This window comes from Periophthalmus magnuspinnatus, chromosome 3, assembly GCF_009829125.3.
Source record: "Periophthalmus magnuspinnatus isolate fPerMag1 chromosome 3, fPerMag1.2.pri, whole genome shotgun sequence".
In the NCBI taxonomy this organism is placed as follows: domain Eukaryota; kingdom Metazoa; phylum Chordata; class Actinopteri; order Gobiiformes; family Gobiidae; genus Periophthalmus; species Periophthalmus magnuspinnatus.
The window spans coordinates 32,668,707-32,693,883 of NC_047128.1; the positions used below are offsets into that span (position 1 = coordinate 32,668,707).

The 25,177-nt window shown below is 38.1% G+C and overlaps 4 protein-coding genes across 6 annotated transcripts in view; 1 reads left to right on the forward strand and 3 right to left on the reverse strand.

Annotated features, from left to right (window-relative positions):
- LOC117391273 (frizzled-3-like) overlaps positions 1–4,663 on the reverse strand; it is a 21,908-nt gene extending 17,245 nt beyond the window's left edge. The window contains exons 1-2 of the mRNA XM_033989018.2: positions 4,343–4,663; positions 3,322–3,874 (exon numbers count right to left, since the gene is read on the reverse strand). Of these exons, the coding sequence (XP_033844909.1) occupies positions 3,322–3,621 (300 nt within the window). The 5' untranslated portion in view covers positions 3,622–3,874; positions 4,343–4,663. The remainder of the gene's footprint in view (positions 1–3,321; positions 3,875–4,342) is intronic.
- Positions 4,664–5,696: 1,033 nt separating this feature from the next.
- On the reverse strand, positions 5,697–9,392 carry LOC117391283 (keratinocyte-associated protein 3). Its single transcript, XM_033989030.2, has 6 exons — positions 9,274–9,392; positions 8,055–8,239; positions 6,926–6,985; positions 6,635–6,832; positions 6,038–6,172; positions 5,697–5,859 (listed from the first exon to the last, which is right to left on the reverse strand). The coding sequence occupies exons 1-6, from the start codon at positions 9,287–9,289 to the stop codon at positions 5,788–5,790; spliced, it is 666 nt and encodes a 221-aa protein (XP_033844921.1). The 5' UTR covers positions 9,290–9,392; the 3' UTR covers positions 5,697–5,787.
- Positions 9,393–9,537: 145 nt separating this feature from the next.
- On the reverse strand, positions 9,538–16,184 carry LOC117390740 (nuclear receptor-binding protein-like). 3 transcript variants are annotated; one of them, XM_033988545.2, is made up of 18 exons: positions 16,055–16,184; positions 15,314–15,585; positions 14,877–14,999; positions 14,487–14,588; positions 14,267–14,356; positions 14,151–14,191; positions 13,980–14,074; positions 13,804–13,887; positions 13,651–13,709; positions 13,478–13,576; positions 13,265–13,397; positions 13,088–13,178; positions 12,921–12,971; positions 12,559–12,694; positions 12,426–12,479; positions 12,296–12,359; positions 11,144–11,199; positions 9,538–10,703 (listed from the first exon to the last, which is right to left on the reverse strand). In XM_033988545.2, exons 2-18 carry the CDS (start codon positions 15,539–15,541, stop codon positions 10,644–10,646), a joined length of 1,566 nt encoding a protein of 521 aa, XP_033844436.1. In that variant the 5' UTR covers positions 15,542–15,585; positions 16,055–16,184; the 3' UTR covers positions 9,538–10,643. The 3 variants fall into 3 exon arrangements, with proteins under 3 accessions (XP_033844436.1, XP_055088535.1, XP_055088536.1); XM_055232560.1 differs by having other exon boundaries at positions 9,677–10,703; positions 15,948–16,184; XM_055232561.1 differs by lacking the exons at positions 9,538–10,703; positions 11,144–11,199 and adding an exon at positions 11,708–11,861.
- Positions 16,185–16,746: 562 nt separating this feature from the next.
- kctd3 (potassium channel tetramerization domain containing 3) lies at positions 16,747–24,937 on the forward strand. The gene is made up of 19 exons (XM_033991086.2): positions 16,747–17,119; positions 17,329–17,382; positions 17,575–17,620; positions 17,764–17,837; positions 17,916–17,974; positions 18,345–18,425; positions 18,500–18,646; positions 18,774–18,864; positions 19,154–19,344; positions 19,439–19,554; positions 19,675–19,762; positions 19,847–19,963; positions 20,114–20,284; positions 20,369–20,524; positions 20,596–20,692; positions 20,772–20,965; positions 21,034–21,172; positions 21,687–21,809; positions 22,256–24,937. Exons 1-19 carry the CDS (start codon positions 17,049–17,051, stop codon positions 22,764–22,766), a joined length of 2,526 nt encoding a protein of 841 aa, XP_033846977.1. The 5' UTR covers positions 16,747–17,048; the 3' UTR covers positions 22,767–24,937.
- The last annotated feature ends 240 nt before the right edge of the window (positions 24,938–25,177 follow it).

A 25,177-nucleotide genomic window follows, 5' to 3' on the forward strand; every position in this document is an offset into this window, starting at 1 on the left:
AATACCCACATACATTTTAATTTTAGCAGATTTTATACATGACAAGACCCCATTGTAATTTGCATTATAGTTTAAATCTCTATGTGTTTTGCAGGTTTAGCCGTTCACGCTTTATTCTCATTACTTGTTAGAAAAATCTAAATTTAGATATTTTCCCAAATTCATCCTTGCCCTATGATTCATTAAACCTTTACCTTAACTTACTTCCCCTCCTCTTGTCATAATATGTGCTCTTAATGAAGTATTGGGGGAGGTTCAGGAGGCTGTTAGTGTGTGGGACTGAAAGGCTTCATTGTAGTGCTGAGAGAGGGAGATTAGCAGCTAGTTAGCAGCACTAGTGAGAGTCGACAGCTGCTCTGTTCAACCAATCACCTGTCAATCACTCAGTCAGTCGCAGGAAGTACTAATGCACAGTTAGGTCAAAGCTCCTCCCTTTAATTACGACACAGAACCACCGCAGTGGACGATCGGGCTGTCAGTCAAAAAGGGAACAAGGTAGCATGTTTGTTATTGCTTACCGACCTGCCTACGATGATGTAGAACTGATGAAGCTCCAAAATGGCAGTGATAAGGGAGTAATGTTTTATGGGTGGCTAAGATTTTGCTGACTGCATTGTTTCCATCATTAGAAAGCATCAGCGGCATAACTACTCGAGACAAAAGAGGCACGGATGCTGACTGAACCTTTCCGTGAAGACAGTGATGCCAGATATGCACATGCAGAAGCCTCTTTACAAATAATCAAACAGTAAAACATTATATCTAGATCTTTATCAAACCGTGCACACACTTCTTGAACACACAACATAGCTGCCAAGACGTAAACAGTTTCTCGTGACATACATTATCAAATCTCCCTGCCAAGTCATAGGAACCGGCGCGGCTCATGTTGCTACTCCGCGTCGCCTGAAAGCTGCCTCCTTATGACTGCTGCAGGGACCGTGGGTGTCAGTTACAGACTTCTGCTTTAGCTGGGTTAAATCAAGTTCAACAACAGATGCTTCTTACAATCCTTTGCACGGCGTGTTTTGACATGACGCCTGGGAATTGGCTTGATTCGTGCAACGTCCTTAAAGTGCGGAGTGAATCTTATCACACTGTAATCATGGTTATTAAGAACACATCGACCATAACCATGTCTATATACCTGTCATTCAAAACAATCGTGCTTTTAACTTTGAAAAACATAAACGGAGTGTGATTGTGGAGCTTTTCTGCAACAAATACACATTATACAGTGACCGTTTCGTTGTGTCCTTGTGCAAAAAGAAAAAAAAAAAAAGATCACAGATACATAATTCATAATTCAATACTAAAACTTGGGTTAAAATTAGATCAAGAATTAGCAATACTGAAAAATATTTGACAATTTCTAAACAGCACATGACGTTTATCAGAAATAGCATACAGCCACATCATAAAATAAAATCAACGACTGTTATCCTGCTTTAAAATGTTGTATAAATGTTATTTGCCGATAACATGGGGATAGTAAAGGCAGTAGCAGTTCACTAAATAGAACTATATCTATGTCTATTCATTAATTTCTTTAGTGTCAGAAATTAAATTTGAAATATCAGCTTCTCAACATTATTACTAAATCATTAGGGACGCACATGTTCAAACTAATAAAAGCAAACACTGCAAGAATAAAGCTACTGGAGAGCAATATTACATGGATTAGCCGGTAGTATTTCATAAACTGCTGGGATTTACACATTGTTAAGGCTTATACTGTCTTCTCTAAAAACGATAAGAAATTATACAGTGAGAATTGCTTCAGCGCCATCAGTGCCACAGGTCAGAGGAAGCAGGTCTCCAGTGTGAAAAGCTATAGAGAATCTCCGAGCATACGCGCAATAACCTTGAAGAAACGGGAATCCAACAGTGAAACGCACCCCGGGGCCACTTTATTAGGTACACCGCCGCGTACTAGCAGAGTGTATTGTAATAACATATGGAACATTAAAGAAGATTTGTGTAACTTTAGAATTCTGTTGCTTGATTTGATGTTCTTAAAAAATCATTATTCAAGAAACCGTGAAATGTATTGGTCTTGTCTAACGTCACCCAGATTTCAACAGGCGTAATTTAATATGGCTTCTCTGAACAGCTGGAGGTAGTGATAATTTGTCTGACTGTATCTGCAATAGTCTAGTGATTCTTACTTCATACTTCATACTCATTATAAGCAAAAGGCAATTTACAAATCAATCAGCAGGTATCAGCATGAAATATGTCTCTGAAATCAGTCCATCTCAACAGAAGGGGCTATAAAAACATATCCCACGTCTTTTTTCTTGTAGTTTATTAGTAGTACCACACCCAGCAGTCCTCAGATCCCAAATGCACTACATTGCCACTGGTTCTAATAAATACTTACGATGACAAGGTAATTACACTCGTGCCATTGAGCAACACCTCGTCTCTCTCTCTCCGGAGTGTAACAAAGGAGTATGAAAGAGATGGAATATGATCCGTCCCAATGCTGTGTAACATCAGTGTTTTTTGTTTAAAATTCAACACCCCCTGCACTAAAACCCATTAGTTCTTAAGTATTAATTACTTAAGCATAACACTTGTGCTTCCTGGAGGCAGTGGTCAGACAAATTGCCTGTCTGTCTGCTGACATGAAAGGCTGGGAGTAGCTGCCTATGCATCCATCTGTGCCTACATGGAAGAGTAACTGGAGAAGGAAGATGGAGTGTAACATAAGGAAGGACCTGGCATCGCCTTTCTTCAAATGTTTCACTGTTCTTGTTAACCCTTTGATATTTTAGGTCTCTGAAGTGTAGTGCACGAAAAAAAACACAACAAAAACAGCCTTGTACAACCACAAGACGCAGACAGGTCCTCAAAGAGTGTTTATCTGAGAGTGAAAGCTAAAAATATCAAACTATTCTAAAAATACTTTGCAACTGAATGTATTGTATTTTTATTTTATTTTCAAGTTCTTTGCCGTAATGAAGTGTAAATATCTTTATCATTTAACAATAGAGCTTAATATGATGGCCTGAAGTGCCATTGTCCACAGCAGATGTCTGATTCACCGCAATGCGAAACTGGTGACCGCTGCTTTGTTATTTTCATTTCACTTTTACGTTTCTTACACTATCCATAAGTGTACTTTTTAAGGCTGACTCATGTTCATACAGTGTAAATCATATTGAGAGGAATCAGGGAGAGTTTTTTGTGTAAAATATAAACTAACTATACATAAACTTGATGTGGCCTGTTGGTATTTTTATTAGGAAAAATACAACAGTATGTAGAGTGATGTGAAGACAGTGTTTTTCTGTGACAGTGTACACAAAGACGTACCTCCATGGCGAGTGCCGCGGTCTGCTGGTCATAGTGATTCAACAGATTGGGCATGAAGGTGGTGTTGTAAGGCAGGTCCTGGCACATTCTCAGTCTTATGGGCTCACAGGTGAACTCGCTGTGGCTCTCGATGTACTCCATGTGAATAGACAGAGATGGGGACACCACGGAGCAGAGCAGTAGGACGAGATGAGTGACAAAAGGGACAGGACATAGCGTCTCTCTGCAGGATAGGGCTGCAGTCTTAAATCTCTTTTCAGCTGCTCCATGCATCGCAGTTCTAGCTTTGGAGGAGCTCATGATGACTTTATTATCACCCAGGGAACCACATCCAACAGCTTAAATAATGAATGAGCAAACATGGGAAAAGGAGGAGTTCACTGCACTAGGAAAGCATAAATAAAAATAAATCCATGTGAAGATTTTAAATAGTCAAGATATGTCCCATTAATAGTCTTCATTGTCTGCAGCTGTTTATTCATTGGAAATCCTTTGGTATTTGTGGATGATGCTCTGTTACATGATTTTGTTCTGGAGATTTGCTGAACAGGTCCTGAAAAAGTCAAACAATTGGTACATTTTTATTAGAGATAATAAAATATTTAAACTATAATAAGTCAGCTGCTTTCTATCCCAGTGAGAGGGGTCATACACAGTTTATGTAGCAGACAAGCCTGGACAAACACCACAGGTCTGAAGGCACCAACATGAACATTACACCTGCAGACACAGACACACACACACACACACACACACACACTCCCCCGCGCGCTCTGTTTGTGTGAGGTTGGCAGGGCAACAGTAACGCTGTCCTGCGACGTCTCACACTTTGAGATACGATATCTTCAAGAATGTCATAGACAGCATAAAGTTAATACAGCCAACTACAGGCTCAGGGCAGTACAGGTAATGACATCATAAAACCACATGACAATATGTACAAATGTCAACAGCACATGCCTGAACTGGCCCGCTGGAGCATCAGGACACGCGTAACGGACAGGTAACAGTCCTCACGTACCTTTCTGGCCTCAATGAAAAACCTGCAGCACGCTTCAAACGTCTTCTCAAATGAGCCACAAGCTGCGCGTGAAAAGCCACACACAGTGGCATTCCAGTCAGACTGTGAGGGCGCATCAATCTTCGCTGGATGCGTTGGTCGTCTCGTGCCAAGCTGCGCGCTGTTACAGACAGAGGACTTCCTCTTCACTCGACCCTCACTGCCGCGCGCTCACATCATTTTACTGATGCGCACAGAGCCTTTGCCACAGATGGAGAGATCCTCTGGTCGTGTTCTCCACGGCGCACCGGCTGCATGTGCTGCAGTGTCTCTGCTCAGAGTGTCTGCTCAGTGTTTGCAGCTGGTTTCTGCAGCGTGCTGCACGGGAGCGCGCACTGTGAATGCGCACAGCAGTTACCCAATTGGCCCCTGGACACTCAGAGAATCAGTGCATAAAAATATACATACATTTTAGCAGCATTAATGAGGTAGGCCTACAGTATTACTCTATTTGGCTGATCTGAAACCACTCACCATAATGTAGGTCACGTTATAGATGTGATGTAGGCCAATGTGTAATGGAAAAAATATGATTTATATTTATTTTTAGATATGAAATTAGCTGTTCAGTACATTCCCAAGCCATTGAATCATTTCTTTTATTGTTCCAAATACGTACGTTAAATGATTGTGACATTGTACTGCCACACACAGTGACAGGGCCACACGCTGTCATCATATCAGTCAACTTAGTGTCAATATTTATCCCATACAGCTCCAGGATTAGTAGTGCGTGCTGTGATTTCCTTCCACACGATTGAGCGGTGCACTAGATTAACAGTTTCATGGCTGATCTGATCTTCTCCGTCATAGAGCTCTGGGCCAGAGGAGGGAGGGTCCATGGCTTTACTGTGGGACTATAGTGTACTCTGGCCCACTTACACAACCGCTTTAACCCCTTTCTGTAACCCCACTTGACATTTTCCCATCTTGAAAAAGGATATATGGTAATAGCAGACAAAGCTGGCAATAATCCAGGACTTTTCTTTTATTGAGAAAATCCCCACATTTACAAATCTAATACATGTAGTTGTATACAGTGAAATGACTAAATACCATAAAACAAATACAAAAACGTAAATTTAAAAGGCACAAAGGACTGCACATTTGCAACACATTGGAGTGTTTGTTGCACACGTGGTTACATCACAACTCACTTAAGTCTTAAAAATACAGTAGTCTTTCATTAATACTGGTATCCTTTATGTCAAAATGTGCTGCTTTAACAACATCCACTTCAGTTGAAAATAAAGTGTTCTTACAAATAAATATCATGTATTTTACCTTCATAATAAAAATAATTCATTCACAATCATTATAATGTTGTTGAAATGCATTTTAGGATTGAGGATATACAATGAATATATAAAAAGGAAATACTAAAAATAGTTTGTACAACTTGCTTTTCAGGCATCTGGAATTGTTGGCTGTGCAATCAGATGTTGGCTGTGACCCGTTGCTGCAGCCTCATCTTCCAGCTGGAGAGAAAAGAAACTAATGAAAAAACTGCTAAAAATAAAGCAATTAATATAAAACTAAAAGTGGGTAACCTTTGTTCAAACGAGACTGAAGTGGCTGGATTGACAAACTGTACTAATATATGTCTAAGTATCGTACATGACACAGACACACCTATGCACACAAACACACACCCACCAGCTCTTTGAGATAGTTGTGTCCACACGGGCCGAGGCCTCTCAAAGCCAGTCCAACGACGAAACACCAGATCGAAAGGCCGACTTCAGCGGCTGACAACACTGAACATGGGATCCACAGTGCCAAGGTGGTGTCCTAGGCCACAACATAAAAAACAGTGAAGAAGTTTAATAGAGAAAGTGAAAAAATACAATAAATCACATGTATTTTTTCCCACAGGCACCCCAGTTTCCTCATCATCTTGTCACTTACTGCTCCTGACAGGTTTCCCCAGGAGCATTGTCTAATTTCCCTATGTGGTCAATCAAGTGAACTACTAAAAGTTCTCTCAAACTTATGACTTAGCTCAGTACAATGGGGGAGTCAAGGTTAATTGATATAAAACCAGTCAGAATGAATACATAATTGTGAACATGTTTGAAGGCAAACCTCTCAAAAAAGCCACATTTCTTTCTCTAAATACCTTTTTCATACATAGAACAGTGTGAGTGACAGTGAATCACCATTTCACCGCTGTTTTATTCATGATTTTTTTAAAATATAAATGTCATCCAAATATCTTTAACCTTTTCTCTTTACCACATCAACTTTACTTACATAGATCCGTGTTGTATCGAAGGGGCAGTGGGCACTGATAGGTGACCTTGCATTGATTGGGACCCCCGTGCTGTTACAGCCCTGCATCAGACCCTGCCCATTGTGAGCAACAGTGACCCCAATGGCCAAGAGGAGCCCAATGCAGCAGGCGGCAGACAGAAGGGCATTCAGGAAAGACGTGATTAAAAGACCTATTTGCTGGATAAACAGTGTAACAGGAAATCAGCACAAACAATAATAATATGCCACAGTAAATCAATCATAACAGTTGCATAAAAGTCGACTTCATACCAGTTTGGTCACATGGAGGTTCCTAGATACCACAATAGCGATTATCCCGGCGGCTATGCTCTGAAAGATTAAAAATGCAAAATAACTGTTCCATTTTGTGTTTTCCAGATGAAAGAGTGTGTTAAATAATGAGCGATAAACACCTCTGCAAAAATGTGTAGAGGTTAAATAATGAGCGACTCTGGTTTATCTAATGTACTTTCAACCAAACAAACAAAATTGCTGAAATACATTACGTTCTTATACTTTGGCAAAGTGTTGACTATTGAGTCAATTTTATTTCACATTAACCCTTTAAGGACTGAGTACATTATAGACCACTATAGCTCGCCTAGTCATTTTTTCTTTTTTTTGCCATAGAAATCATGTTAAAGGAGGTATCAACATGTACTTTTACCCCTTTTCACACAACTACCTCTATTTTACAAATCCATCCTTATCTTTCCATTGAAGCATCAAATAAGTGTGTAATACCAGTTTAGGTAGAAGAAAAATATAAAAACGAATGTACTTTTGAGTAACTTTTATGCAATCAAACAATGAAAAAACTATCTGGCCAGTTCAGAAACACTTTAAATTACATATATGAACAATAATCAACGTTTATACAAGAGATTATGCATATTGTACTTAGGGTTAGGTTTTTACAGCCTTTCCTATAAAAAAATGTCAGGCGTTTATGCAACTAAGATATTAATTTTGCCACGTCATATTTTTGGGAATGTCTACTAAAGAATATCTGAAGTTCTGCCATTTCTGAGTTTGTAATCTTTGGTAAAATAAGTAACATATTTAAAGAGTCCCATGCCTCTGCTTTGAGATGCTGTTTGAATTTACCTGATAGCATATGCCACAATAGGGTTAAGAATCACTTCATTAAATATTTGACTCTACAAATGTACTAGGACTACAGCAGGATGAACTAAAGCAAGTCTCAAAATGGGATTAAAATAAAGCCTGGATTGAACTAGGACAAGTAACTACAAAAGACACTGCATTTTTCTGTGTCTAGTAAGCCTATTGTGACATATACTCAACTAACACTGCGTTACATGTTTTCCCAGAACAAAACACCATCTTGTTTGTTTTCATTTGATAGTGGTTATTAATTAAACACAAACTCACTCACCAGTAGCCCAGATGTGACAGAGATGATATTGGCCACTGTGTACTCTGTGGTGACGTGCTGATTGGGTTTGGAGATGTGCCTCAGGACATTCCCATGGACAATGGCCCCAAGGATGAAGTTAATATGGCCGACCAGGATGAGCGTTAACCCCTTCTTCATAAGTCGACCTGGTCCTTTGGCTTTATCTGGGGGTAAATGACCAAACAAGTATAGATAGATCTTATATAGATGACGATAAACAACCAAACAAACATACATAAATCTTATATATATGAGGATAAAGAATCAAACAAGCATAGATAGATCTTATATAGATGACAATAAACAAGCATACAACCATACATAGCTCCAATATAGTTGGAGATAAACAACCAAACAAACATACATACATAAATCTTATATAGATGGGGATAAACAACCAAACAAACATATAACCATACATAGATCTTATATAGTAGGGGATAAACAACCAAAAAAAGCATACAAACATACATAGATCTTATATAGTAAAGGATAAACAACCAAACAAACAAACAAACAAACATACATAAATCTTATATGCCTGGGGATAAACAACCAAACATATAACCATACATAGATCTTATATAGTCAGGGATAAAAACCAAACAACCAAACAAACATACATAGATCTTATATAGATGAGGATAAACAACCAAAAAAAGCATACAAACATACATAGATCTTATATAGTTGGGGTTAAACAAGCATACATAGCTCTTATATAGCTTTCCATTGCACAAGTCATATATAAAACATGCCAGGGGAATCAGGCTGTACTCTACTAGTCACAGGTTAAGCTTTACTTTGTTTTTATGCCTTTTTATTAGATATAATTAAAACTTAAATGCATAATCAGTGCTGTAGTGAGTTGAATAAGTAGAGCACAGTTGTGTATGATACACTGACACTGTAACACAAAGGGCTCCTTCACCCCACAGTGGGAGGGGCTCTTAGTCCTAAAGGCGAAATCAAGGTATCTGCTTTTGCTTTTTCTTTCAAGACTGAATTAACTAAACAACTCGACAAACTGCAACAAAAAACACGCCATCTTTTTTTTTTTTTTTTTTTAGATGGACATATGAAACTTATAGCCAAACCCAAATCACTTACTGCTGGAGTTTCAACCAAATCATTGCGTGTTTTTATAAATACACTTCACCTGGACTTTTCCCTTTACGTATAAAAACTGCGCACTTACCGAATAGTTTGCACATCTTGGACTGTTTCTTCGCTTTCTTTGCGGGATTCCTCTTTTTTTTCAGGTGGTCGTACAAATGTCCGCCAGGCTGTAGAGACCTGTAGGCGTTAGGTCTTTTTCCCCGTGATACTTCCGGTGTGACGTCACCAAACTTACCTGGAATAACACCTGTACAGCGCAGTTCAGAGAAATTAAGTCGAAATTAAATCAGCAAATACATAAAAAAAAGTTAGAATATATAAAACAGTTCACTTAGACGATTGGTATAGTATAGTTTCACGCTTTTATTTGTTAAGAGTAGTTATAGCTGAGAGTACCCAATACACAGTCAAGTACTCACATTCATGTCATAAATAACATGGAAGACAAAAAAATAAAAACAAGAAACAAAACTTTTTACCAAGTACTATACTCTGCTTATCTTTTAAGATTAAGAAAGAAATTGTAACAGGAAAAAATAAAGTAACAGACATCCCTCAAATCAACAAACCGTTTGCCAAGGAGTGTGTCTTTGGGTTTCACAATCTCACCTTCTCCCCAAATAAAAGAAAAGGCACATTACAATACCACTCACAAATGACAAATAAAAGAAATAATACATGGTTCAAGTCTGGAAGATCAGAAAATAAGACACCATCTTAAAAGGAAAAAACTATATTGTGCTACAGAGAATTCTCCGGCTCATAACAAGTGGAGGTGTAAAACATAAAAAAGAAAGAAGAATGCTGCCACCCTGTTAAGTACCAACACAAAACTGCAGCTGAGGAATACATTGACCATGGAAATTGTAAACAAAGTGAAATTATAGTATGTTCAAACATCTATGTCCAGTTTTAACATCGTATGGAATAAATGTTTCAAGTTAATGGGAAAAGCTCAGAGAGTGACATGAGGCAGCATCATGGAGCATTAAAAGGGCATAAAACCCGTCAACAGGATAATATATAAAAAAAACCTAAGAGTTACATAAAATGGATTCACAGTATTTTAAAGAAACCGCATTTTGACATATTCTCCTTACTATTAAAATTCTTGTCTAAATTTCAATATCATAATGCAGCTGACCTAAATACGTCAACTTCTACTGTGCAAAGAGTCTGTGGGAAGTTGTTCCTTTTTTTAATTTGTGGAGAATATAAAATGGTAGTTTGCCATCAAATGCAGTATTCACATTTTGGTACATTGCTTTCTTTCTGTCCGGGTCATACATAAACTAATGGACATGTTGTCAGTTTTTTAATATAGTTGTGCTAATAGGGTGCTACATTCTTTATGGCCAATGAGAACACGTTTTGGTCACAGCACCAAAGGTTTAAAAAAACAGGTGGAAAAGTATGTACAAAATAAATATGACTGGACCGAAAGGGATTTCAGTGAGGAGCTTGAGACAGTGTTTCTTCAAGAAGAGATGCTATTTTACTTTGGTCCATCTGTGGAAAAAATTCAGTTTTTTAGTGGTGATTAATCAATAGTCACTGGTTACAAGAATCACTCAAATCCAACTTGAATTTACAATCTTTTAGGTGTAATCAGTGCTGCACAATATATTGAAGAACTATCAATATTGCAGTATTGGAAATGATCATTATTGTAATAACACCAAACTAATGTTTGAAAAACATTAGTATTATTATTATTATTTATTTTTTTTTTTTTACCAGAATTTGACCAGTAAATTATGTCATTTTTTCTTTTAATATAACTGACCTCAAATTACTGTGCCTGACAAAACCTATAAAATATCACTATAATTAATAATAATATTGATATTGCAGTACTTAACCATATTGTGTGTCACATTTTTGTCTATTCTCATGTAGACCTGGGTCTGACCCACTCCCCTGCAGCAGTTTTGATCTCAAACACCCACCTCACTGATGAGGCCCAGCTGGACCAGCTCCAGCGCCAACTCTCCAACACTCTCATCTGAAACAAACCAGAGACAAGCACCGATGAGGACCCACTCACGGCACTTTACACTACGATGTGTTATGCATGACTCCATTAAGACAGACATTTGCATACTAAAGATAGAAGGATCGGGTTGGTTTGCTGAGATAAGTGGACATCAAAAAGTAATTCAATCAGTTGTTGTCATTGTTTACATGAGGAGTTAAGATTGCCACTACATGAAAGAGAAATCTGTTAAAACTTGTTCAGTTCTAAAATAACCATGATGTGTTACAGCATGTTTCTGAGTAATGTACTTGGAGTTTTCACATTAACGGCTTACAGATAATGCAGTTAGACATGAGGTGTATTCTTCTTTTTGACTGAATGAAAGATTATATCATCAAAATTGACAATGCCTGTGGAAATTCCAAACCTAGCCTCCTCTACAACAAGATGTACATGATTCTGTACATTTCTTTTGTGCACTCACACACTGTATCTACAGTACAGATACAGTAGGCTGATGCACTGAGCCCTGGTGGTGTGTGCATGTGTGAGTGAGAGAAGGAGACAGGGGGTTGAAAGCCTGAGAAAAGATGGTCAGATATTGACACACGAGGTGACAGCTGTCAGCTGCAGCTATCCAGAGGCCGGCATTCCCTAGGCGCCTGCAACATGAGACCTGCCAGACATACCTGTGTGCGCATGTGCACATTAAGTCAAAATGCAATAGATGAGCCGGTTGGGTTTATTTTGTTTACGGATGGTTTAAAAGTTTTAGTTTCTTATGTTAATTATACAGAGAAGAGGGTGTCAAACACACATCTATAATGGACTAGGCCTTGAAATAATAACACAGATTTACAATAACACAGATTACTTGAGAATGTTCAGATTCTGTCTTCTAAATATTCAAGTAGCTAAAATACAACACTTTTCTCAACAGGCACATTTCTGTTCCCAATATAGTACTGCATGCCGTACAGTAAACTGTGAGGCCATACCAAGGCTCACTTTCAAAGGTGCCTCAGAGGTTGAGAAAGGCATAATGTGTGAATATGTTTGACATTTCAACAATTAAATCCCATATTTCAGTGAAGCAATTTAAAACACATAAAACACTACTTACGAGGTAACATGTCACAGCTTAGATGTCTATTAAGTTTGTCTTCTAATTTCAGCAGCAATGTTAGCTAAAACAAGCAAACGCAGCGTTAAATGCAACAAATTTAAAAAATATGCTGATGAATCACACTTACATGATACTTTCCGCCATCTTCGTTTGGTTCAATATTACACTGCATTTGAACAACCTAAGAATTTATTTAGAGTTACAATTTAATTCAGTTATTTATTTCCAGATATAATTGTAAAATCTAATTCTCAAATTACCCGTCTTGTCTCAAACTCTGTAGGTTCAGGAGTTGGTGATTTGACCAAAGGAATGATGACTGGAGATTTAACGGCCTCTTTATGAGGCTGCTGAGGACATGGCAGGCCAAATGCAATCATTGGATAGATCCCGTTCCTATTAAAATTATTAGATAATAATTAAAATAGAAAAAAAAAAAGAGCACAGCAAGATTTAATACAATTTACATAATTGTGTTTATACATTAATAACGTCAGCATTGCGTAATATGAAGCACGAGTGCGCTAGTAATCCAATGCTGCCCCCTTGTGGAACTTAATAGTAAACGAGCTGCGAGGTTGAACTTCCTTTGGTTCATATTAAACATGTTGGTTTAACTTACCTCACGTCTTCAAGAAACTTATCGAGCTCCAGTGCAGGGAATTGTGAAAACCTATAGATAAAACAGAACAAATGACTTTGTTTACAAATTTGTGAAGTACTTTCTATGGTACAAAATATTTCACTAGACCAACACTGAAGAGGTTCTCTTGATTTAGAAATACATACTTAAGCTGTACATCTTCTTTAGTCTCTGCAATCACAAGGTTTGGATCAAGGTTTTTAGTAATCTCCTGCAGAGCATTTTCTGGGATCACATCTGCAGCACAGTGTTCAGAAAACCAAAATGAAGCAGAATAAACAAAAGCATTTACACAAATTGTATGTTTGGGGATGAAAACTTACGTTGGTGACTAACAATGCAATGTGCTGCCAACAACTTCAGCAGAGGCACTTCAAACAGGGCCTGATTAAAAAGTAGTTCTTTGGCTGTAGGTCGTGTGGTGGGGTCACACTCAAGGCACTTTTGAATTAATTCCTATAAAAATGGAGCAGATATCCTCAATTTCAATTCAACGTAATTGTAAATTCAAACAAAGTTCTGCTAATTTGTCTTACTCTTTGTAAAGGGTCCTCCAGTAACTGTATAGCATTATTAATAGCCTCCTGAGAAACATATGATGAGTCTCCATTTCCCTGAATCTCCAACAGAGCCATCTGTAATGCACAAGATTTATGTCTAATACATAAAAATAATAATATTAATAGTAAAATAGTAAAATACACTCCACCTCTAAGGCACACATGCCAAAAGAATAAATGTCCACTGCTGTAGAGACGTCATCTACAGCTGCAACAGCAAAACAATAAACCCATAAGGAATATATTTGTGTAGAACATTTGTTAATTACATGATCATAATAATAACCGTAAGAGGGCTTTACCTCCATATTCTGGTGCAAAGAAGTGCAGGTTTTTCTTTTCCTCATAGCAGGTTTTCACATTGTTGTTAATGGTATCTGGGGCAACTAAAGACAGGTGTGTAAATATTAACGCATATATTTCATGTCCTCTTATATGTTGTGTGCCTCAAGCAATAGAGCCCAGAAACTGTACGCACCTGATCCAATCTTAATGAGCCCATTGTGCTGAATAAAGATAGTATCACACGTGAGGTTGCCATGGATGATGGGAGGGTCACAGGAGTGGAGATAACTACAGGAAAGAGCAGAAGGAGTTAGTTCTGTTCCTCTAGAAATAGGAGAATAGTTTTCATGTTCATGAAACTGACCATAGAGCAGACAGGATCTGAGTGCACCATCGCTTCCAGGCCTGTACAGAGCAAATGTGTAAAAGGTAAACAACAGTCAACAAGATGTCTGAGAGTGAGTGATAAGAGCATTGCACCTTTTCATTCATGGTCTTGTGATTCTTTTTTGTCTTCTTTAAAAACTGCTTCAAACTCCCAGAAGACATGTATTCAGTGATGAAAATTACCTGACAACATATAATGATAGTACAGTCAATGTTACATTATTCTGACACATCTGACATACTAAATTGTTAATAGTTTCATTCTTTAAAAAGGCTTCAAATAAAAGGTGCCAATAAATAGCCTCAGACTCACCCTAGCCCTGTTCTCCCTTGTGTCAGCCCAGTACTTGTGAAACTTGACAATGTTTGCATGTTCCAAATGGATCAGGTTATCAAACACCGCTTTCACCTTCTCCTGAAATTTAATATGACAAAACAGGTTACCATTAAGAAGGTGTATTGGGCATAATACAGTACCCAGTTGCCAGTTGCACAATGTTGTCACTTTGGTAGCACCGTAGCATAAACAAAGCCACACTCAGGTTTACAATACAGATTACCTTATTTATAATCATGCACTGAACAGAGTTCAAAGAGTTTCTGCATATCTTTTGAATGTTTTAACCACTACAATAAATAACATTTTTACAAACTAAAGAATTATTTGTAACCTTTTATGGAATAAGCAAACATTTGGCCTCACCTCCAGAATCTTGAAGTTTTTCCTTTCCGAAAACATGACTTCATTCCAAACCACTTCAACCCCCTCCTCTGTGTCCATGGCCAAATAAGCAGCATCTATCCCAGGAACATTACGCTGATTCACCTACAAAACAGATCAAGTATTTTTATTGTAAATATGAGGAAAATGTCAAATGTATTTGTAGAATATATTTAGGAACAACCACAGTTTACCAAAGTGCTTTACATACAATAGTAAAACCCCAATGCACAATGTTAATACTTAATTATGTACATTGTTGAGTTGGGCAAATTATCAAAAATCTTGATATTATTATGATCGTCATTTTGAAGATATGCAAAATTTCTGTGTTGAATATATATTGTTTATTTTATTTTGTTTGTTTTTGCAAAAGATATTTTTTGTAAATTTCATCTTTTCTCAAAATATTGTCCTACCTCCTCTTTGCGTTTCTGCCAGCGGCCGCAGGGACTCTCCTCCAGGATATAGGACTCGTCTTCACTCTCATCTTCGTCCTCGGTGACAGTGGTGGCAGTAAGGGCCACAGGAGAAGACACAGTCATGCCACCCTGCTGCTGCTGAGTGGTACTGGGCACGGGTCCCAGAGCACTGTCCCCTGCATTGACCTCAGCAGGTGGCCCTCCTTTTTCCTCTGTTTCTGACATGATGACAGCACTTGAAGGCCTGTGTTGCTTTAAGTTTTAGTGAGCTGCAAATGGCAACAAGTGGTGTTAATGTCTCCTTCTCTCTTTCTGGGTTACTTACTCTTTGACATAATCTTACAAGAGAGCAGAATGCTAAGGCACAGCTTGGGCTGTAAAGAACATTTAAGTTAAATAAAGGCATTTTCATTTTCTTATGCCAGCAAAACCACAGAACATAGCTGAAGAGTATGTCATCTCTTAGGAACAGTGTGTTAGAAGTCACAGCAAACTATCACACATAAGTGGTTATTAACAAGATACAGATAGCTTTCCAAAAGATTAAAAGACAAACTTAAGCCGTAAAACTGTTATGAAATAAGCAAGTAAACTAACTACCTTTCCAGACTTTAAAGGTGTGTATAATTACCGACATTAGCATGTTCAGTCTTGTAGTCTTTGGCTAACTTTGCGAGCTAACGAGCTACTTAAAGTGGCATTTTAGAGAAAGTTTCGCATGAAAAAAGAAAAGGTTACCGTTTACACAGAAGCATTGCACCAGTCTTTGCTTGGTTTTACATGTTTGGTAAAAAAAATAAGCAGAAAACATAGCAGAGAAAGTGTAGATTTGTAGTTTTCCAGGCTCTTTCGCTCGGCTGGGAGTGGGAGGGGCAAGAGGCTTTCTGGGAGTCGCACTTACGCAAGAAAAAATACATTGTCAAAAATAAATTCAACACGCTAAAGACTGTCGCCAAACACAGGTTAATATATGTTTAAATTTGTTATCTAGTGTCAAGATAAAGTATTGTGCATCTTGAAAAAATCTTAATGCATTGTGTATTAAGTGCAATGCGTCTAATCTTAAAACAACCCCTGATTTGAAAATTGAAGGAAAAAATATATTACGATGTCGTAGGCTATTATTATATATATTTTGGTAGGTGAAATATAATAGTAATAATAATTAAGATAATTATTCAACTTTTTTGTCCGTGCGCCACACCGGAAGTTGAGATATTTAACTATCTTGTTAGCGTTTGGAAAATTCAACCACTTCATATAATTTCAGTGGCGATGTGATTTTACTCATTACACTGATGTAAACGTCTGCATTTGGAGCCACAATACTGAGATCACAGCTTAATATCAATCTGATGTTTCTTATATTAATCTGTTTATCTTCGTTGGCAATACCGGAAGTTGTTGTACTAAACTATCTTGTTTGCTTCTCTCACAACTGTTTCACATTGCTAAAACTGAGAGCGGAGGATATTTTCAATTTTCTTGGAAGAGCAATGATGCAAACATACTAACCCCATTGCTTGAATATATTTTGCTGTACATATTTGTTTTGGATCAACAGAAGCATGTGCCCCTCTCAATGGGGAGCGTAAAGAGTCCAGGCCCTGTGCTTTAACGGTGAATAACGGGTTTTCCAGCGGAGACAGGACGGCGCAGGGTCGCGCGGCAGGACGCTGGACATCAACACATTAGCAAGCTAGCATCTCAAAACATCTGTGAATTTGACATCATGGCCACAAATGAAGACAGTTTATCCACAGCGATGGGTGAGATTATACAATTGAACGTCGGTGGGACCAGGTCAGTGCAAAAAAAATCATAATAAATATTTCCTACGTCCATCATAACAACAGAATATGTGTGGATGGACAGTGTGATATGTTATATAACACTTAACCTATAGGATTTACTCATGCCATCTTGTTCAGCAGAATATACTAGACAAAACTATGGTACACATACAGATAATGTACTGATGTGTATCTCATTTTCATTATCATTGTCTGTAGGTTTTGCACTTCAAGACAAACTTTGATGTGGATACCAGACTCTTTCTTTTCAAGGTGAATTCCCATAAAATGCAAATACTGTAGTGCACACCTCACATGTATTTGACAATCCATCTGATCTGAAATATATGGAATAATTTGCAACTATTTATGCTCATTAAATAGCTAATAAAGATCTTATGTGGACTAAGTAGATGCACAAAGATAAATAGACAGACAGAACTATAACAGGTTGTTTTATTGTAGTTTACTAAGTGGAAGGATATCTACTCTTCGGGATGAAACTGGAGCTGTAAGTACTGTTTTATATTTTCTGTTATTTGTGATGTTGTTATTAGAAATTATACATCCCTACTGTATGAAAAAAAAAAAAAACACACCAGAATACAAGATATAGTATGTATGTTAACATAACTATAATGTTTTTTTCCCCAGATCTTTATTGACAGGGATCCTACAGCTTTTGCACCTATTCTCAATTTTCTTCGAACCAAAGAACTGGACTTAAGGTAAAGAATCATTTGGGGTGGTGGAAAAAAAGACAGACAAACAATGAACACCCAGACAATAAATACATATTTTTACAGGGGAGTTAACATCAGCATTTTGAGACATGAAGCAGAATTTTATGGCATAACACCATTAGGTATGTATGTTTAATGCAGCATTCATGCATGCTGCATTAAAAACATCAAACAGGATGGTGGAGTAAACCTCATGCTGTTATTATCCATTACCTGTTAACGTTACTGTTGCAGTACTGTGTAAAAGTGAGATGTTGACTCACAGCTGGTCTGTTGTTTGTTGAGTTAAAATCTGTTACTTCCATGTGGTTGTACTTCCCTCTTTGAAATTCCCCTTCATTGTCTATGTGCCTATAGTGGCAGTACAACTTGAAAACAATTGCTATAAATATCTCACAAGTATATCATGATAAACTCACTATAATTACAATTACAAATTGATTTAATGTTTTATATTTTGTTTTTTTGTTTTTTTATATTATTGTTATTAAGTTCGACGTCTGCAGTTGTGTGAGGAGCTGGACCGCTCGTCTTGTGGCAGCGTTCTTTTTCATGGCTACCTGCCCCCTCCAGGTAGTGCCTTAAATGAACTGTTACATGTTACACAAATCAAATTAAAATATGTAACCTCATTTAACCCCTAACAGCCATTCCAGCCCGCAAATGCAGTGCTGCCCCGGCCACCTCTGAAGAACGCCCTGGTCCAAGTGGAGCTGAAGGGTTCGCACGCACTGGGCCAATGTCTCATCCCACTCTGATGGGGGTCACAGGAGCAGAGGACTGCCTCACACTAGGTTAGCAGAAACCCCCACCCCAAAAGCAGAAGTATTCATTATTACACCGTTAAGACTGTTTGGGAGGTATATTTTAAATAGTAACAATAATAATAATAATAATAATAATCATTCTTTTATTGTATAGGTCCTGTAGTTGATCCCAGAAAAGTCTTAATTGTAGCCGGACACCACAACTGGATTGTAGCTGCCTATGCACACTTTGTCATTTGCTACAGGTATCACTACACAGTTGTTCTCTGTGTCATAGAGAGGCTATCTGCTAATATTTCTATACATAATATACTATACTTACAATACTGAACAACACATTTATTTAATTCATAAATAATCACATCTACAGTTAAAATTAAATAAGTAATGTTGACGTGCTAGCAATGCCTTGATTCATTTTGTCAGACTTTTGTTTTCTGGTTGCATTGCTAAATGAATATTACTATTGGTAAGTGTTCTTACGCTGATAAATGAATAATAGATGTTAATAATAATGTTAATATCTAACGACAGAATTAAGGAGTCTTCAGGATGGCAGCAAATATTTTCGTCCCCTTACCTCAAATGGACCATTGAGCGTATTGCACTAAATGCCAAAGTGGTGGGTGGTCCCCATGGAGACAAGGACAAGATGGTGGCTGCCGCCTCGGGAAGCAGCATCATCCTCTGGAGCATCCAAGATGGTGGGAGTGGAAATGAGATCGGTATAACAAAATCAACAGCTTCATATTAATTTTAAATAGTATATAAATCACATTCACTCCAGGATATTGAACCACTGTGTTTTTTCCATTGCAGGGGTGTTTAGTTTGGGTGTACCTGTAGATGATCTGTTCTTCATTGGGAATCAGTTGGTAGCCACGAGCCACACAGGGAAGGTCGGAGTGTGGAATGCAGTCACACAGCACTGGCAGGTACCACACAAAACCTCTTGTCACAGGAGGAGTGAATGAAACATGTGTTACAACTCAGTTTCAACAATAATAGTACAATGGTATTACAATGTATTGTTTATTGATCTGGTGTATTTTTAGGTTCAAGATGTTGTTCCAATCACAAGCTGTGACACTGCAGGTTCATTCCTACTGCTGGGTTGCAACAATGGCTCGATTTACTATATAGGTATTAGCCACATATTTAAATTAGGAATGAATTAATAAGCTTGTATTTGAGTTGGTTTTAAAACTATATTTTGTACTTTTTCAGACATGCAGAAGTTTCCTTTGAGGATGAAGGACAATGATCTTCTTGTGACAGAGCTTTATCATGATGCGTCAAATGATGCTATCACTGCTCTGTCTGTCTATCTAACCCCCAAAACCAGTAAATATGCACATTTTTACTACATTTTGTGGCTTTTGAACGTTAGCTGCATAAAGTTATAACACCATCAACCTCCATCAAGCTTAATCACCACCATTTTGTTATGATCATTCATTGCTACATAATGGTCAAAATATCTTAATTTTCCAGGTGTGAGTGGAAACTGGATAGAGATCGCCTACGGGACAAGCAGTGGGGCTGTGAGGGTGATTGTGCAGCACCCAGAGACCGTCGGCTCTGGACCTCAGCTCTTTCAGACCTTCACTGTGCACAGGAGCCCAGTCACCAAGATCATGCTGTCAGAAAAACACCTGGTGTCTGGTAAGCAAGGCTACTCACTCTATAAAATACCTAAATCATGTTAAGATTAGATTTAATATGGATTGTATTGTCTTTTTGCTGTAGTGTGTGCAGATAACAACCATGTCCGGACTTGGACAGTAACACGCTTCAGAGGCATGATCTCGACCCAGCCAGGCTCCACACCTCTGGCCTCATTTAAAATACTCTCTCTGGAGGAGACTGAGAGCCACGGCAGCTACTGCTCTGGGAACGATATTGGTAAAGGAAATTTAAAAAACTAAATCACAAAATGAACAGAACCTAATGACTGTTGTGGTTGATGCTTAAAGGGCCATTTGGGGAAAGAGATGATCAACAGGTTTTCATTCAGAAGGTCATCCCCATCACCAACAAACTCTTTGTGAGGCTTTCGTCCACAGGAAAAAGGTATTGATGATTTGTTTTATCTAATATGCAAATAGTAATATGCTACTGTACACTTATGTTTACTAATTGTGTTCTTTAGAATTTGTGAAATTCAGTCTGTGGATGGTACGACTATCACCTGTTTTATGGTACGAGAATGTGAGGGCTCCAGTCGAATGGGGTCACGACCTCGCCGTTATCTTTTTACGGGACACGGCAACGGCAGCATTCAGATGTGGGACTTAACCACTGCAATGGACACGGCCAACAAAGGAGAAGAGAAAAAGAAAGAGGGTAAAATACAGATATTCATGCAAATGTACTATATTAATTGACTATATAATTGACTGCATATTGTACAGATGTAGGTGGTCCCACGGAAGAGGAGCTGCTGCAGTTGTTGGACCAGTGTGACCTGAGCACGTCTCGTTGTGCGACTCCGAACATCAGCCCTGCCTCGTCTCTGCTTCACCCCACACGGCTGAGAGACTCCTGCTCCAGGTCAGGAAAACAATCAGCTTTAATCAGCTTTTCAATTTCTGGAATATTTTAAAGGGACATATACAAAATCAGCTTGTATGAGCTTTTAGTTTTATTATTATGGGGTTCCCGCAGCTTTAGTTTACTTTATTGTCCTGCATTTGAGACTTGAGTGCTCAAAAAAAAAAATCTGTTTTCACCTACTGCCTGTACCAGCCCAGTTCCCTCTACTAACTTGCAGGTATTTAGAAAGATTACACTTTGGACTGTGCACATAAGGTTCAAAGATTTTTTGTAGCCATTTTCAGTAACAAAAACACAAATATACATAAATGAAAGTCCACTGCTTACTATGGTAAGTTCTGCATTTTTTCAACAGGAAGTCAAGGGTCCAGTTTCTGTTTTAAATCAGTTTTGCAGTTTACAAAGAACACATGCAAAATTATTGTCTATTTAATACTAAGTACAAGAAAGCATGGTTATGTCTACTTTAATTATTTCCTTCTCTTATGTTGCTCCTTCTGTTCTACTCCAGTCTTCAGTTACAAGCTCAGGAGCCGATCCCTGAAAACCAGGCCACATATGGAGCTGTGAGACCGTACAGGGAAAGCCCTCTCTTAGCCCGCGCCAGACGAACAGAGTCCTTCAACAGTTACAGGTAACACTCTGCTTTCTCATCAATATTATGCACAAATAAAAACATGCAAAAGAAATTCTGTTCAGTTAGGGGTGGGTAATAGCAGTCTTCTGTTTTTAATTTTTAATTATTAATGATCATCATTGCATTTCAGCAGTCTATAATGTGCTAAAATGTGCCCGCTGCAAGTATGGCACAAAAGGTGAACTAACCATGAAATTAACCACAAAAGTGTAATGTATAATGTTAGTATAATGTTTTTCCCTTGTTTGGAAGCATACACTCAGCAAGTTTGCTTATTTTTGAAATTGTATTTATTTTTGGTTTTCAATTATTGTTTTCTTTTAGACTATATTCTTGATTTTTTTTCATTTCCAAAACAAAAATATATATATTTATATATATATATATTTTCCATTATATCCCCCTCCGCTGTTGGGTTAAATACCATCTTTTTCTGTAAACAGAGAATTCCAAGACTTCAGCCTGAGTCGGGGCGTCCTGGACAGTGCAGCTCAGTCATGTCCCGTTGATGGTCGCCGGTCTCTGTGTGAGTTTGTGGCAGAGGATGGCGAGCGGAGGCCCTCACATGCGGAGCTCTGGGCTTCTCGAGGCTCCAGTTTAAATAAAAACAGCCAGGAGTCTCCACGGCAACCTCCGGACAGCCCTGTGTTTGGGGGAGATGTGCGCCGTAAAGTGTTGCCTCCGCCCACAGAGGACGAGGCAGCAGCGTCAGGGGGTGATGTCACTAAAGCTGAGAGCAGCACCAAGAAGAGAGGGGTGTTGGAGGGGGGGTTTCTGGGGAGGAAGAAGGCCCCCCCAGTCCCTCAGCTGTCGCCTGTCCCATCAGCTCCAGAGGCGGGGGGCAGCGACTCATCTGCCACCGCATCCCCTTCACCAACAAAACTGAGCTCATCCACGTCGCCACGGCACCGAAAAATGCCCTCAGACCCACCCAACCCCGACAGCTGCCAGTAGCCTTACTGTGTACAGGGGGCTGCGTTTTAGTTAAAAATAACACTAATGTGCATAACATCATGTGTTTTCACTCAGTCTGACACCAGGTTTTGGAATGTAATTTACTTACCCGTTATAGCATGTTTCACATTCATTTTTCAAAATATATTTTTCACCCATAGATTTTATTTGACAGAACACAGCAGGAAATGAGGGAAAGTATGAGAGACATACATAAAACTGTGAGAGGTGGAACACGCTGCAGCTCTGATCACTGAGCTACACACAGCATGTAACCTAGGCCTTAACTTTTCAAAAAATACTTTATAGCAATAGTATAATTATATAATATTGCAACTGCAATTATTTTTTCAATGCATGTTTTAAAATGAAGATTTAATTCAAACGCACCTTTTAAACACAGCATTAACTTAAGAGAAGACAGAAATATGAATTACTAAACAACAAGAATCCCATGCATTTCAGGGCATGTTTGTGGAGGTGTAAACTCAGATTAGCAGCAAGTCTTATTCATAATAAGACTCTATCACTACATGGTATTTTATTACCTTATAAATCGTAGCTTTCGTTTGAAACCCTATTGCTACTTATAACGTATATATTGATGTGACGAAGCCTGTCTCTACTCCAAGAACAACTCACTGCTGGAATGCATGTTTGTTGTTTTTTCTTTTAGCTTTATCTAACTTGTTGTGTCCTGAAACTGGAGCATTTCCCATTTGAGTTGATGTTTACTTTTGTGTCTCTTTGGAGATGTGGACCTGATAGCAGATGTTGAGGCAAAGCTTTAAAGAGAGGAGACGTTCAGTCATGGTTTTGTTAGTGCTGTTTTCTTTATGTAGAGCCTTAAGGACAGATTGGTGTGTCCCGGCAGCTACTTGAATTGAACCTTGTGATCTGAAGTCCTGTGGCTATTACTAGGAAGTTACTATATTGCAGCACTATCATTTTTCTGACTGGTCATAGTTTATTTTAATCAAACGGTCAGTTGCATTTGTTTGTGTTGTTGTTGAAAGTAACACTATGGTGTAAATGTTATATATTGCATAACTAAACATACATAATTTATGGGACCAGCAATGTCAGCAGATCTAATTAATCCGTCCTGTTGCTTTAGTAAATAAGTTTGTGCCTTTTTGAGATGCCGCAGTTTTTGGGTGAAATGCATTTTGAGACTTTCTTTATGGTACCTGTTATTTTGTTTTTGTTGTTATTTGCATGTTTTTGGTTCACTTTGAGTGCCTTATATTGCCTGGCCTGTAGTGAAGTTACTGAGTGTGACCAAAGAGAAAAGAAAGAGGAAAACAAGCTGATAAATGGACCTAGAGTTATGTTACATTTTACATCAACTCTTAGATTGTGTAAACTAGTAAAAAAAAAAGTTTTAATACCATTACTATTAATTATTTTGTGGTGGGTGTTAAACTCAGTCCTTTTAACAGTTTTGCCAGGAAGGAAACTATATATTTGATGCCGAAACAGACTGAAACATTAGTTTATATTTTAGCTTAATTAGCTTTATTTATTTAAACATTTATAATATTGCTGCGCTTATCAAAACAGAATATGTATATTGAAAATATTATGTGACTATAAATATATTTGAGATTGTTTTCAGGTGATTGAACACTTTGGTACCTGCCTGCCAGCACAAAGATGCACCTTGTATATGGAAACCACATTAATATGACTAATGTAATGCTTTGTTCTGCTTTCAGTAACATGCTAATGGACCTAATCATATTTGCACTAGCACTATTAATATCAAGTATAAAGGTAATGTTTATTTTCTATTAAATATTATAATGTATATTTTTTCTGCAGATTTGTTTTGCACGTGTTTCTCAGTCATCTCTGTTCCTCTGGCTGCGTTTACATTACATTTATGCCAGATGCTCGTGAGCTACAAGAAAGGCATTATAAAACTGCCTCCATTGTTGGTACTGTTACTGTTATTCTGTGTAACTCTACAAATAGCATTGTTTACCATTATCTAAACTGAATATGTTACTGTCATCATTGTTATTGATCATGCCATTCAAGTAAACCATTGCCTTTAATAAGATACGGTGCATGTCGATAAAATAAAACACTAAATAACTAAACATGCTTATTATCATTGACACTATTACATTGTATGGCTCTAAATTCAATAAAACGTGTAGTTAAGTGAGTTTTTGTGTTTATTTGACTAACCTTCTTGCTCAGACAGTCTGCTCTGAGACAGCGTCTGTCGTCCATGTGATTTATGAGTTTAATAAAAGTGTGTGTGTGTGTGTGTGTAGCTCAGGGCCATACTGTCCCTTACAATCACTTCACAAAGTCTCTTTTCACAAGTGCCGCCTCCCTCAGAGCCTGACAATAGCTGTGAATGTGGCTGTGAATGTGGCTGTGGATGCGGAGAAGTGCCC

What these genes read in the sequence shown, in the direction of transcription:
- kctd3 (XM_033991086.2), top strand. Translation starts at nt 17,049, where the DNA reads ATGGCCACAAATGAAGACAGTTTATCCACAGCGATGGGTGAGATTATA. An exon ending in ACCAAAGAACTGGACTTAAG is followed by an intron (nt 17,838 to 17,915) that starts GTAAAGAATCAT and finishes ATATTTTTACAG; the next exon opens with GGGAGTTAACATCAGCATTT. An exon ending in CTGAGAGACTCCTGCTCCAG is followed by an intron (nt 21,173 to 21,686) that starts GTCAGGAAAACA and finishes GTTCTACTCCAG; the next exon opens with TCTTCAGTTACAAGCTCAGG.
- LOC117390740 (XM_033988545.2), bottom strand. Translation starts at nt 15,541, where the DNA reads ATGTCAGAAACAGAGGAAAAAGGAGGGCCACCTGCTGAGGTCAATGCA. An exon ending in CAAGGGAGAACAGGGCTAGG is followed by an intron (nt 14,357 to 14,486) that starts GTGAGTCTGAGG and finishes ATATGTTGTCAG; the next exon opens with GTAATTTTCATCACTGAATA. An exon ending in TTGGCATGTGTGCCTTAGAG is followed by an intron (nt 13,577 to 13,650) that starts GTGGAGTGTATT and finishes TGTGCATTACAG; the next exon opens with ATGGCTCTGTTGGAGATTCA.
- LOC117391283 (XM_033989030.2), bottom strand. An exon ending in TCGATACAACACGGATCTAT is followed by an intron (nt 6,173 to 6,634) that starts GTAAGTAAAGTT and finishes GTTGTGGCCTAG; the next exon opens with GACACCACCTTGGCACTGTG. An exon ending in ACAACTATCTCAAAGAGCTG is followed by an intron (nt 5,860 to 6,037) that starts GTGGGTGTGTGT and finishes TTTTCTCTCCAG; the next exon opens with CTGGAAGATGAGGCTGCAGC.